The sequence below is a fragment of the Rhineura floridana genome, chromosome 8 (genome assembly GCF_030035675.1).
Source record: "Rhineura floridana isolate rRhiFlo1 chromosome 8, rRhiFlo1.hap2, whole genome shotgun sequence".
Taxonomy (NCBI): domain Eukaryota; kingdom Metazoa; phylum Chordata; class Lepidosauria; order Squamata; family Rhineuridae; genus Rhineura; species Rhineura floridana.
This window is the reverse complement of record NC_084487.1, coordinates 134958463-134973660: the sequence shown is the minus strand read 5'-3', so window position 1 is coordinate 134973660 and position 15198 is coordinate 134958463. Positions and strand designations below refer to the sequence as shown.

Genomic DNA, 15198 nt, shown 5'->3' with positions numbered 1-15198 from the left:
GAAAACTAAACAATGGTCCACAGACTGGAAGCGTTCCATATACATCCCAATTCCAAAGAAAGGGGATCCCAGGGAATGCAGTAATTATCAAACTATTGCCTTAATATCCCATGCAAGTAAAGTAATTCTCAAGATTCTACAGCAAAGGCTCTTACCATATATGGAGCGAGAAATGCCAGATGTCCAAGCTGGATTTAGAAAGGGAAGAGGCACCTGAGATCATATTGCAAACATACATTGGATAATGGAACGGACCAAGGGATTTCAGAAGGAAATCACCCTGTGCTTTATAGATTGCAGCAAACTCTTTGACTGTGTAGATCAAGAAAAACTATGGAATGCATTAAAATAAATGGGGGTGCCACAGCATCTGATTGTCCTGATGTGCAACCTATACTCTGGACAAGAGGCTACTGTAAGGACAGAATATGGAGAAACCAATTGGTTCCCAATCGGAAAGGGTGTGAGGCAGGGGTGCATTTTATCACCCTATTTGTTTAATCTATATGCAGAACATATAATACGGAAAGTTGGACTGGCCCAAGATGAAGGAGGTGTGAAAATTAGAGGGAGAAATACCAATAATTTAAGATATGCAGATGATATCATACTACTAGCAGAATCCAGTAATGATTTGAAACAAATGCTGATGAAAGTTAAAGAGCAAATCACAAAAGCAGGATTACAGCTAAACATCAAGAAGACTAAAGTAATGACAACAGAAGATTTATGTAACTTTAAAGTTGACAACGAGGACATTGAATGTGTGAAGGATTATCAATACCTTGGCACAGTCCTTAACCAAAATGGAGACAATAATCAAGAAATCAGAAGGCTAGGACTGGGGAGGGCAGCTATGAGAGAACTAGAAAAGGTCCTCAAATGCAAAAGATGTATCGCTGAACACTAAAGTCAGGATCATTCAGACCATGGCATTTCCGATCTCTGTGTTTGGATGTGAAAGTTGGACAGTGAAAAAAATGGATAAGAGAAAAATCAACTCATTTGAAATGTGGTGTTGGAGGAGAGCTTTGTGCATACCATGGACTGCAAAAAAGACCAATAATTGGGTGTTAGAACAAGTTAAACCAGAACTATCACTAGAAGCTAAAATGATGAAACTGAGGTTATCATACTTTGGACACATAATGAGAAGACATGATTCACTTGAAAATACCATAATGCTGGGAAAAACAACAGGGGGTAGAAAAAGAGGAAGGCCAAACAAGAGATGAATTGATTCCATAAAGGGAGCCACAGACCTGAACTTACAAGATCTGAACAGGGTGGTTCACGACAGATGCTATTGAAGTTGTGATTGACTTGAAGGCACATAACAACAAACAACAAACTTCTAGGCATTACCTCATTGGATGCCAGCAAAGCATTTGTGTCTTTTTTATTTTCTCTCTTAACTAAGATGGATTTTAGGGAAAAAAATATCCAGGTTGTCAAAGCTTTATAAAAGCCAACTACGATGAAAATGTGGGTTAACAGATTTGACTCACAGGCTTTTCTCATGCACTGTGGGACTAAACATAGTTAATTGTCAGGAACATGAGGGAGCCTCTTTGCTGATGATATAGCAGACATGACAATAGACTCCTTGAAGTCAATCCCAGCTCTGGTAAATGGTATAGAAAACTATGGTGTGGTGGCATGGTTACAAATCAAGTATGGAAAATCTGGTATATCGTTTGTTAATGTCCCTCTGAACAAATAGAGGCAGATATACAGTTTATATGGTCTCACATTATATCATAAACATTTTTGTCATTTAGGGGTAATTATTTCCAAGAATTTGAAGAAATTGTAACTGAACTTGCATCCCATGCTAAGTCTTGCAGAAAGGAAATTAATTGATGGAAGGCATCCACTTTATTGATCCTAGGGAGGATTAATGCTTTTAAGATGCTTCTGCTTCCAAAGATTAATTTCTTTTTTCAAATTCTTCCACTTAAGATTCCTCAAACTGTTGATGACATGGCAGAAAATTGTGTCTAAATTTATACACCAAAAAACAGTGGTTGCCTAAAATAATCTTTATACAAACATACTGTATAAATCAAGGTGGCTGGGGACAGCCTTGCTTGCATCACTATTATGTTGCATTCCAGCTTTCCCCCCTCGCTGGATCATCACCTTGCAGTGGTGAGTGGGCTTGCATGTTCCAATGAACCCTGTGAGCAATGCCTTCGGGAGTCATGTACTCCTAGCAAGGTCACCCATGGCGGTAAGGTCAAGGGAGAGGAACCAGACAAAGAATGATCCAAGAAAGTCCTCAACGGCAGAACAGGCGGAGGATAACAATGTGTACATTACAATGGCTGTGAAGGTGGATGAAGGCTGGAGCAGATAAAAGACTTTCAATCATCATGGTATCCATGCCATTGGATCAAAGCCTTTTTCTGTCCAGATTGTGTGTTGATTGTTGTGCGCCAATCTTCCCACATAAAACAAATTCACACACAGGCATCTTCCAAGCAAACCAAACCAAAAGTCCCATGGAGATCGGCAAATGGCGACGGGGTCAGGACTGTGAAATCTGGAAGCCCCTAGTCATGGACCATCTTCCATCTGGAAACCTATGTCCTCACTGTGGGAGGCTGTGTGGATCCAGAATTGGCCTCCACAGTCACTCACGGACCCACTGTGAAAGACCTTATCTTGGAAGACAATCTTACTCGGCCACGAGTGATCCCTAATGACAATGGCATTCCAGCTTTGAAATGTAATAGTATGTGTGCACACTCAATCAACTACATCATGAAGGCTATAGAATTGTCCAAGGAGAATAAAAAGAAAATAGAATCTGTGATTCTAAGTAACCATTTCCTCCATTCACTAAAATGGATTTCAAATCTGTTCACAAATGAAACAATTCTGGTCTGGAAATGTTGGAAAATGTGACTCTTGGGTCTCTTCCCTAATTCCATTAGTTTTACATCCTTCGTTTTATTGTTTGGATAAGTTGGCACAGTTTAAAACTGGAGAGAAGTATTGCTTGAAGGATTTTTATGATTACACGCAAAGATTCTTTCTGGATAAGCTTAAAGGCAAATTTTAAGATATACATACTAATTGGTTTATCAATTTATATTAGTTGGTGTATCAATTTATTCACAAATGGTCAGTTAAAGATGTAACTGTGAAAGATCTCACAAGATTTGAGCATTTAATGCTAGAATATGAATATATTCATATACTGGGGTCTACTTTCAAATATATATTTATTGATTAGCAAAACAGCTTCGTCCTTTGTGATGTTGAAAGACATGTGGGAACGTGATCTGGAGCAAGCTTTTGAGACAGTCACTTGGTCTACTGTTCGGAATAAGCAACTCATTCAATTAGTATCTGTGGGGGCACGTGAGAACTATTTAAAATGGATACATTGGTATCTAAGCCTCTATGCTTGGCACTTATTTCGGTTCCAAAGACTATAGTCGATGGAGGGGTTGTGGCTCTATGGGTTCTTATATACATATGTGTTGGGAATGCCCAAGAATTGCATTGTTGTGGTCGATGGTCTTGTAGAACTTAGTGCAGTTATAGTAGAGTGTGTAATATCTGCCACAACTGGCTCTCCTAAACATATGGGATGGAGGGAATGAGGACATAGCATACAAATATCTGATGATGTTTATGCTATTGGCAGCATGGATGCCAATAGACAGGACATGGAAATTTACAGAGTCTTTGACACGTGAATCCTGGTTAAGCAGACTGTGGAATATAGCAGTGACTGAGAAATTCACTTTTGCAACCAGACTTGCCAAGGGAAAGGCCAAGCCTTTGGACTTCTTTGCCGCTTGATATCCATTTAGGGACTGTATCAAATTGCACCAGCACTCACTGGATATGTCACCAGGTTTACTGAAGATTTTGGACAAAGCTTATTTTTTCCACCTAGAGGCTGAATGACCCTCTTTGCTTAATTCCTATCAGTTCTTTAGCCTTTTAGGAAACTCCTTTGCCACCAAACGAAAGAAGACATGTGACACCGCAATGGAATAATGTTATATTTATTAAAATATAACAAATATTAAACTTCAGCCAATTACATCCAAATATCCAAATTGAACTTACTTCAGGCAGGTGAGGATAAACCTGACTGAAAGGGAGCATTCCCTCCAGTCCCCTGGGCATGTCAGTCTCAACGGACTGTGACTCCCCAGCCAAGGATGTGGGAAAACTTGTCCCTCCTTGCTAGGAGAGCCAGTATGTGTTTCCAATCTCCGCAGCCTGGCCCCGCCATACAGGCGTTCACCATTCTGCACAAGCTGGTCCCACAAGGACATGCCCAGATCCCCACCAGTCATTCAGCACTGGTAGTTCCCTAGGGAGTGCCCTTTAACAACATGCCTCCTTCTACTTCGTCCTCACCTTCCTCATCTGCCCGAATTCCATGCCAGCCGTTAGCTAGACATCCACACACACACCCAAAAGCCAATCGAATCAACACAGCAGTATGGAGTAGGCAAAACCAAAGGGATTCTGAAATCAAAATCCCTAAAAAAAAAATCCTACTCAGCCCCAACTGGCGACTTGCGAAGCCCATACTGACAAGGTGGGGGCAGGTGCCGCAAGGCGAAAAGAGTCAAGGTTTAGAGGGAGGAGTGAGCTTTTAAACCCACTCCTGCCTCACATCTCATTGGTCAGGAAACTCCAGCTGACCATCTTTGGAAATCACAAAAAAGTTCCCAAGCCTTCTAGAAGTCGGGTGGCGGCAAACATGTCCCCGCTTCAGGCGTGAATGCCATTGTCTTTTTCATGACAAAGATATATATAGTGAACTTGGGGGGAGTGGGAGGGTGGGGGATAGGGAAAGGGATCAGGGTGCTACTTACCTTATTCAACTTGGTTGAAAATGTTTGTACCAGAAAGTACATACTGTTTTTCTAAAATTTTCTTTCTTTTTCTAAACTCAAAACATATATTTTTTAAAAATGGTCAGTAGATACTACTGACTGGTCAGTAGATACGCCTTCTGCGTAACACTTTTTGCACCTGAAGACACAGTTCTCCCTTCCTGTCCCAGTAGCTTGATGTCTGTATCTGCATTCAGAGAGGTTTCAGGTTTCAGCAGAAAATCCTGGCCTCCCCCTTAATATGAGTCTCCTTTTTAGTGTCCTACAATGATAGTAATTTCTAATCCTGTTCTTGAAAAGTGTGCAGTTGAGCATGGTCTGATTCTAATTATCAGCTAAGCCCAGGATAGCTGGAGACTGGGGTGCAGAGAAGGGGATGATAACTAATTCTGGAAAAAACAAAGATGTATGGGTCCTTTTTAATGGCATCTACTAGGTTTCAGCAAACACTCCTGCTTCCTCCATCTTGCCCAGTTCTTAAGCTATCTGAAAAACCTGAATTAATTCAGAGGATATCCACAGGAGATCCTATCTGGGGCAGTTTTATTTAAAAAATATCAGCACTGAGCTCTAGCTTCCTTCATACATGTAATGATGCCATGATTCAGCTGGGCTTCATGGAGCTGCACTATTCCTGAAGTTCAAATGCCAATTGCATATATGTGAGACTGTCCAGTCCCTTTACACACACCTTGCCAGCCAATAGCTGCATGTCTACACAAGCAATACCTGTAGCATAGGTGTAGCATTGGTATTACCCACTTGCTGGAATCCTATCCTTCCTGGTAATGTTTTGATCCATTCTTCTTTCCATTCCCCTTTAGTGTGCTCCCGGAGGCTGCTTGATGGAGCTTTGCATTCAGCTGAGCATTATAATGCTGGGAAAGCAGCTGATTCAAAACAATATCTTTGAAATTGGAATTCCGTACGTATTTCAGTCACAAACACTCTTCTGTCTGTAACGTATTCTATCATGGCATTGATTTTGGTTTGTCAAAACCTACGGTTTTATGATTGTATAAGTTGTATGAGCTGAACTGAGACCTAATTGAATTAGCTTAAGTCGAGAGTACATTAGATTATGATAAAGTGTTGGGATTTTATTTTACTGGTTCCATCTGAGTAAATTAATTAACATAAATTCTTGGAATATATTAAGAAAGAGAATAATGTAACAATTTTAGGAACATGAGTAAAAGCAGTTTTGATACCTTATTGGGAGAAGTTTTAGAAATGATTTCAGAGTAGCAAAATGAATACAAATAGGTAGAAGGGCCACAGCCTTTTTTCTTTCTTCATAAACAGGGTTGCCACTCAATTTTATTTGAAGTGGGAATTCAAGGCAAATGTTTCAGAATGCCTTGGCAAAGACATCTGGGGAAATGTGAGGGAAAGCAAAGAGTTTCAATAAGACTAGTGAAATATCTCAGTCCCTCAATTTTACAGAATATTTGTCAACTATTCTCACCCATTTTTTGAGATGAATGTTATTCCCATTCCTGTCCCAAAATATATCCTCAATTATGTTATTGTGACATTGTGGGGCATACAGATTGGTGGCCAGGCTCCCAACTCAGGAGCTCAGTTTTACTGTTGCTGTTTACTTGCTGTCACAGCAACAAAACAATAAAATAAATAAACAAAAACACCAGTGCCAGTGTCACTTCTTGTAAGCCCCTCTCCCAGAAAGTGTTGGAGAAACAGTTTCATCCTTGGTGGAGAATATTGTGTGAAATCCCCCACTTTTAGGTGGAGAATTTCAAGAAGCCATTTTAAAGCAAATTTCTTGATTACTGTATGTAACACATGACTAGGTATATTACACGCAACACCATATTGCATGTAATTACTACTGTTGTGATAAATGCAGTTTGTAGCCTCACTAGTAGAGTGAAGTAAGATCTACATGTTTGCATTTATCTGCAACTAGATTCACACAAAAATACTCCATGTGCAGTAGGAAAGGAGGTGCAAACCTAAGGTTTGCTACTGCATCCAACCACCTACAGAAGATAGTCATTAGGGCTGTTTGTTCATCAACTTTTAGGTCTGCAAAGTGATGATTTATATTGACTCTCCTTACAGTTACTTTAGAGAGCTTGTCACAGGGAGATTAATGTGAATGAAACAGAAAGGATGGGAGTACCAGAAATGTCAAGAAAGCAAAAGTAAGAAATGAACTTCGGACTGGTAATGAAAAATTCATTACACTGAATGGAAGTAATCAATGCTTTTTGGCAAATACATATTTTTCAGATGTGATCCCAGACTTGATCTGAGAGAAACCTGAGAACTAAAACTCTGGATGAGCACTTAGTAGGAACAGGAGAACGTATACAATCATTTGCCTTGATGAATATATTTTTGTTGAAGCACAATGAGCATTTATCTTCAATGAAATCAATTTTCCATATGGCACCAGTTTGAGGTCCATCTCTCTTATTTCCATACTGAGTAAAACTAAGAACATGGATACAATCCATACACTTATCTGAGAGTAAGACACATTGAACTCAATGAGTAGAGATCCATAGGATTGTACTGTAAGTCAAGCTCCCCACACCCCAAAGTTTTCAACTTTTCCACAAAGTTTAATTGATAAGTATTTGATTACAAATACCTGCCATTATTCCCTAATTTAGTTAGGTTTAAAAGAAAGCACTTTTTATTTACACAAGTAGATAATAAATACACCTATCACTCCATCACTATCATTCTTTTGCACAGCATACACATACTTCAGGTTCAAGGGATTTATTGCAGCCTATAGAGAGAAAAGGCTTGGCAGCAGAGGATTAACCTGGATTTTTACTCATGCACACAGATATGTAGTATATAAAACTATTCTTGAACATACTTTTCATGTGTGTCTTTATGCTGGTATCTCTGGTGTCATTGCTGGAGAATATTTGATTATTATGCTCTTAAGTTTCTTTACAGTCAATGCTTTATATTTATTTAACTCAGTTAATTGATAATACATTTCAGCAAATGAAGCAGTGGAGTGGAGAGAGTGCTTAATTTACATCCCTGATTAGCCATAAATCTCATTGTATTGCTTTGGGTCAATCTCACTATAATCCTCAAGGTGCTTGTTATTGGAGTTTGGTATACATTGCAGCAGAGTACAGAAATGAGTAGCCTGATAAGACTACTGGCTGAAAGAATAAAGAAGCCTAAGATTTATTACTACTAGAAATTAAAGCCATTCTGACTACAGGAATATGTTGGGCCATTATGGGGTCGCAAGGTTAGCACTCACACAAAATACCTCTGACTAGCTAGAAAGAAGAAAGTAAATCCTAAGACAAACAAACTTTTTTTTTTAAAGAAGGAATGAGCAAGGGGAAAGTAGGGTGCTTTTCTGTCTACCCCCTTCCCTGGTTTAGGTTACTTGTTATTCCCAACACCCCTTCTCAACAACTCATGTTCAAGTCAACAAGATTCATCTTTTCTCGCAGAAGCTGAACGTGGTCTGTGGGAAGTGGTTTAGTGCAAATATCTGCAATCATGCCCCCTGTTGGCCAATGCTCCATCTCAATAAGCTATTTTTCATGCATGGTTTTCAACAGGGGGTAATTCACATCAATATGCTTAGAGTGTGCAGTGATTCTTTTTGTCTGTGAGAGATGTATGCAGCTTTGGTTGTGTTCCAGGATCTGCCTAGGGCTTGGCTCATCTATTCCTAGATCCTCCGATAATTGACATGGCCATTTCAGTACCTGGCATACTTGGGTGGCTGGCATATATTCCACTTCAGTAGATAAGATCACTACTGTATTCTGCTTTTGACTTGTCCAGCTAACTGCTCAACCTCCATACAATAACGTTTCTACTGGTGGATTTTCAATATGCTGTTTCCCTGGCCCAATCTGCTTCTGTGTTTGGGACTATTGGTGACCTGTTATTTTAGTTTCAGATGTGCAGTCCCCTTTAAATATGTGGCCACTCTCTCTCCAGCAGTTCCAGGTGGTTTTTTTTATGACAAGCTGTTTTTGCTGTATAGCATCCCTATTGTTGCAGCTGTATCTGGCCTTTTTGTGGTTGCCAGGTACAGCAACTTTCGTACAGTATAGCTGTCTCACATTGGTCATTCTGTGATAGGAATTCACTGTTTTCATTTCCCTTTAGATAGTTTGTCTCCAAGTGCATGGTCACTGCACTTTTATCCTTGAATCCTATATATTCCTGTATTTAATTGATCTTTGGTCTGTGACTAAGGAGATAGCTTCCATCTTTTTTCCTTTCTGTTTGGATCCAGAGGTAGTGGGTGATGTCTCCCAGTTGCTTCACCTCTATCTCTTGATTCAAGTAACACATGATTTCTTCATGGTCAGTTTCACCTTCATAGGTCAAGAGCAAGTCATCAACATATATCAGAATATGTCCATCTGCTATTTCTGTATCATGCATAGAGACAGGGATCAGATTGATCTTACTTGAAACCTTCTCTGATGACCATCTGGTTCAGTTTTTCATTCCACATTCTTGCTGTTTGCTTTAGTCCATATATACTTTTCTGAAGTTTGCACACAAGCAGTTCGTCTCCTAATTTTTAAAATCCAGAAGGTTGCTCCATGCAGATTTCCTCCTTAATTTATCCATGTAAGAAAGCAGTCTTTACATTTAAGTGTTCAACACGTATATTTACTGATGCTGCCACACTTAAAAGGGTCCTTACCAAGGCATGCTTCACTACAGGGGCAAATGTTTCATTGTAATTCTTCCCGTATTTCTGGGAATAGTCATTGGCTACTTATCTGGATTTATATTTCTGGATTTTCCCTTCTGCATTTTGTTTTGCTTTGACAACCCATTTACAACCTGGCTTTTTGCCTGCCAGTAGTTCTGTGAGTGCCGAAGTCTAATTTTTTTGTAGAGTCTCTCTTTCCTCTTGTGAAGCTTTATCCACTCATTAGCTTCTGTTGCAAACATTCTCACAATTTCGTTCCATGTGGAAGGTTCATGTGGTGCTGCCACCTTTGCAAGGTAGAACAGTCATGTAGCTGGTATGCCTTTGGCAGATTGAGATGAGCATCTGAGTTCTGGTTAAAGAGCTCCATCTGCTTGCATGGCTACTTCCAGCTCTGCACTTTCCTCTTCTTGCCCTGCATACCCCTCTGCCTATGCCCCTCTTCACTTTAGACTGGTGATGGAGGTGGGCAACCTTCAGCTCTGCATATTAGCTGGTATGTATTTTGCTTCTCTTGGTTGTGAACTCTGTATTGAGCACTCTGCATTATCATAGTTTGCACTGTTTCTCTTACCTTCATCGAAGTACACAGCGCTGCTTATGATTTTTCTTGTTCTTGGATTGTTCTTGGATCTGTAGCCTTTCCTTCCTAGAGTGTAACCAATCATTATTCCCTCTTCAGCTCTGTCATTTTCTCCTTTGGCACATGAGCATAGGCCTTGGATCCAAATACTCTGATATGCTCAGAGCTTGGAAAAGTTACTTTTTTGAACTACAACTCCTATCAGCCCCAGCCAGCATGGTCACTGGACTGGGCTGATGGGAGTTGTAGTTCAAAAAAGTAACTTTTCCAAGTTCTGGATATGCTACATACTTGGCTTTTCTCCATGCCATAGTTCAAATGGAATCTTGCCTTCCACCTTGGTTGGCAATCTATTTTGCAAGTATTTAACTATCATCACAGCCTCTCCTCAATACTGGTTAGGTAGATTGGAGTCCAACAACATGTACGCCATTAGTGATTTATTATTTCTTTCTGCAACATCATTTTGCTCAGGTGTATATGGTGTTGTGTTATGCTCTCTCAGGTATATTTGGGTGTGGTGTGACATGTACTCACCCCATTGTCTGTTTGACCAGCTTGAGGTTTCCTACCCAATTTGATGCTCATGGTTACAATAAATTCTTTCATAGCATCATAGAATAGTAGAGTTGGAAGGGGCCTATAAGGCCATCAAGTCCAACCCCCTGCTCAATGCAGGAATCAAATCAAAGCATTCCCGACAGATGGCTGTCCAGCTGCCTCTTGAATGCCTCCAGTGTTGGAGAGCCCACTACCTCTCTAAGTAATTGGTTCCATTGTCGTATGGCTCTAACAGTTATGAAGTTTTTTCTGATGTCCAGTCAAAATCTGGTTTCCTGCAACTTGAGCCCATTATTCCATGTCCTGCACTCTGGGACAACCAAGAAGAGATCCTGGCCCTCCTCCATGTGACAACATTTCATGTACTTGAAGAGTGCTATCATATCTCCCCTCAGTCTTCTCTTCTCCAGGCTAAACATGCCCAGTTCTTTCAGTCTCTCCTCATAGGGCTTTGTTTCCAGTCCCCTGATCATCCTTGTTGCCCTCCTCTGAAACTGTTCCAGTTTGTCTGCATCCTTCTTGAAGTGCGACCAGAACTGGATGCAGTACTCAAGATGAGGCCTAATATTTCATGTGATTTGGAAACTATACTTCTGTTGATGACATGATTCACTAGAAAAGACAAGAATGCTGGGAAAAACAGAAGGAAGCAGAAAGGAAGACCCAACAAGAGATGGATTGATTCCATAAAGAAAGCCACAGACCTGAAGTTACAAGATCTGAACAGGGTGGTTTACGATAGATGTTATTGGAGGTCACTGATTCATAGGGTCGCCATAAGTCAAAATTGACTTGAAGGCACATAACAACAATAACAATAAGCTGCAAGTAAGCCAGAATTGAATTAATAGCTTTTTTGCCTTCCAGTCCTTTGAGTTCCATCCTGTGATGTTCTTGGCTTCTTGTGTAGGTCTTTCAGTCCTCACTACTTCCAGAAGTTGTTTATCATCCAGTTGCATATTGATTCTGTACAGCCATGCATGGAAATTTTCTGGTTGCAGCTTTGGGAGCAAGGCATGACCATTAATACCTGCCTGAGCTATCTTTTTTCATTCAAAAACGTTGTGCATCTTTAATAAACCGGGCCCATAACCTATTGGAGTTTCATATACATTGCAGTGGACTGCAGAAATGAGTAGTCTGGTAAGACTGCTCGTTGAAAGGGTAAAGAAATTTAAGGTTTATTACAACTGGGAAATACAGCCATTCTGGCTACTGGCATGCATCTGGCTATTATGGAGTCATGAAGCTAGCACTCACACACACTACCTCTGACTAGCTAGAAAAATGAAGGAAGTAATGCTTGAGAAAAACAACATCAAGTGGTTATTTTAAAGAAGAAATCAGTGAGGGAACAATGCATTGCCTTTCTGACTATTACCCCTCCCCCATTGATTCAGGTTACTTATTACAAGTGTCAATGTTCTATTCCCAAGAGGCTGAAAGGAGATGATCCAGATGAACCCTGAACTTCTCGAACACACACATTTATGTTTGCTACATAAATATGAATACATAAATAAAGTTGGCATGATTATGTGGTTTGTACATAATGGGGGCTGATAAACAACAAAAATAAAAATGAATGCTTTCCTTTTAAGGTGTTTTCCTGGGCATTTAGTGAGGCTGCTAAAAAATTCTGTTTGAGAAGCTTCTTTTGCAAATTTGCAATACCCAGGAAAGAGAGAATAACTATTAAACCACTAAAAGTTCTATCCAACTCATATTTACACTGGGCTGAGGGGGTTGGATAGGATGCACCCCCAGCAAAAGCCCCTCCACCATGGCAGAGCTAGGACCCTGCCGGCTCAGCCAGGGGTCCATCAGGGAAGCCCAGCCTTGCAGAAGAGGTGCTGGTGGAAGCTGGCAGAAGGCCTGAAAAAAAGAGCTTCTGGGGGGCATGTCAGAGAAGGAGCTGAGGGGGGACTTATACAATATCCAACTTCTGATTGGAGCACTCCTGTGGGTCCCAATCCAGGCCAAAGTTACACCAAGAAAAAGGTTGGTCTAAGAAAACAATTCTAATGGAAGCCAATAGGAAGCCCTTACTCTCCAGTAGGAGTATTTGTGAGAGCCACCTTTTTCTTTTTCACTCATTCATGCAGCTCGCAGCAGAGCCAACGTTCCACTGACCTGAAGCTTCCTAAATGGGAAGTGGCTCCCCCCCCCTCTGCCAGGACCCCTTCCGCTGGCTTCCCATGAGTTGGATTGCTCTGTAATTTGACAGGTGGGGAGGTCTGCTCACCTGTCAATCACCTGACATCACTATGACATCAAGTGATGCAGTGCTTTGAAGCCCTGGTTGTCAGTCTTCAAAGCACAGCAGTGGGCTTAAAAACCCTTTTGCAAAAGGCTTTCAAACAGCCACATGCTGCCGTTTGAATATCCAGTTTTCTGAGGTTCAGCTTTTCTCCAGTTTTTTGTTTCATTTTAGCAAGAATTTGTTGCAAAACACCTGCTGAATCAGGAAGGGGGGGTGCACTGGAATCCCCTGCTAAAATGAAGGGAAAAAACTTCCTTTTAGCAGGGGTTTCCATGCAAACTTCTTCCAGCTGAACTGAGCAGGAATTAACCCCTGCTCATCAGCTGATAAGTGGAAGTTAAATCCTGCTGTCTTGGCTGTGGGAGTTTGTTCCCTACTGGGAACAAGTGTGTGTAGCTGATGCAGAATTCAACCCTGTCCTCCCTCCCATCATGAGTGACATTATGAGTGGGTGAGCACAGTTTGGGGGAAATAAACCTTTGGGCCAACTTGGATGCCTGAGAATGTCAAGATTGGTTCACGGGCTGAAGGTTCCCCATCCCTGTGATAAAAGTTACTTTCTTTTTTTAAAAAAGTGTTTTTGAAAAAGTTTTAATTAAATTTATTGCCTATGCTTTTAATTCTCCAGTAAGTTAAAAAAACTATTCCGGAAGCTGAAGGATGAGAGACCGGAGACAAAGGAAAATGAGTCTAATCCTTCCAAGTCACCACAGCAATGGGAGTTGGACTATACCTTGGAACCTTTCACTGGGCTGACTCCAGAATACATGGAAATGAGTAAGGTCTTCAAATATCCCTTTTCAACCACTAGTACTAAAGTAGGTGGTGTTGTTGTTTTAAAAAAAGCTGTTTCTGCAACTTATGTAAAGCATGCAGAACATATTCTTTAACAACAATAAGTATAACAATTCAAAAACCTAATTTGAAATAATCCTAATATCAATAAGAAAATACAAAAAAATCAATCCATACAATTTTGTATAAACAATAAAAATAAGCTAATCTAATTTAACAGCTTACAGTTGCACAGAAGAGAGAATAACGCTTAACACAGAAATAAAATGATAATATACAAAATGGGTACGGTACAGAGGTTCACTATAATTTTCATGCATTGGATGGTAGCCATACTTCTTACTTTTGGCAAACTTCCCTCACACTTTGGCCTTCTTTCTCAGTCACTTTCCTATCTCTCACCTGAGGAAGTAAAGATTACTATATACTCACAGTTTTTATATTGCTCATTGTCCACCAAACATCCCTTCGAACAATATCCTCAAGGCACTTAGAAACCACAAGCCAAGCTGCCAGTTAGCCTGCTGTCCAAGAAAGCCCTTTTCCTGCTCTTCCCCCCCCCAGTTTATGCTAGCTCTGTACCACTATGAAATTCTTTCTTATTATCAGCAGCATTATAGAGAATATCATCATGAACAAGGACTCTTCCATCACCAAATTCCAGACAACACATCTGAACCTAGTAATTTGGATCTGAGACTCAATCTTGAAACAGCCAGGGACCCTAACCGAACTCTCATCTGAGGGGAGGCAGCTTCCACCCAGAGGGCCTTAAAACCACCATTGTTGTGGGCTCCCACTCCATATGACCACCAGTAACTTTCCTTCCATACTCCCCTACCAAACAGCATTCATCCAGGCTGGGGGCCATAAACTATGTCTTGGGGGGCAGCACCCTCACATTGACCCTCCCCTTTGGTGCCTCCCTGGGCTGCCTTTTAAGTTACTTCAGTCCAGGGAAACTCCCGCAAAGAGACCCACTGCCTCTGCTGTCCAGCTGGGTCTCAGTATTGCAGATACATTCAACTTTCCACTGCTTCATTAAGGGAATTAAGGCGCATGAACACAGACCACTCTCTTAAATAGGTTGGTCCCACTGGCAGGACTGTGTGGGAATTAAAATTAAATATGAAAGTATAGGTGAGTGCCCTAAGACATCATTATGGTGAATGGGGGAGCTGAGACTTGCCCTAAAGGGCTGTGAGGAAAGAACCCCCTCTGAGATCCACTTGAACCACACACTCAGAATCTTGGGGTTTGGAGAAATGGGTGTCGGTATCAGATGCATCTCCCTTAACCAAGAGGTGGTCAGCCAGAAGCAAGAAGAAGCATCTGTGGCTTGTGCTCAGGGCAAGGTTTGGCTTGTCCATAACATACAGGCTAGGAGGGGATGGCAAGGCTACTCCTGCCTCAATCTATGCCTGCACAGCTA

General features: G+C 40.9%; 1 protein-coding gene across 4 annotated transcripts in view; it reads left to right on the top strand.

Annotated features, from left to right (window-relative positions):
* Positions 1–15198, top strand: part of ANO2 (anoctamin 2) — a 261951-nt gene that overhangs the window by 219449 nt on the left and 27304 nt on the right. For all 4 annotated transcript variants that reach the window (XR_009757630.1, XM_061582608.1, XM_061582609.1 and 1 more), the window contains exons 18-19: positions 5696–5796; positions 13600–13748. Coding sequence is in view for 3 of the 4 variants with exons in the window: in XM_061582608.1 (XP_061438592.1) it covers positions 5696–5796; positions 13600–13748 (250 nt within the window). In the remaining variant the exon portion in view is untranslated. The remainder of the gene's footprint in view (positions 1–5695; positions 5797–13599; positions 13749–15198) is intronic.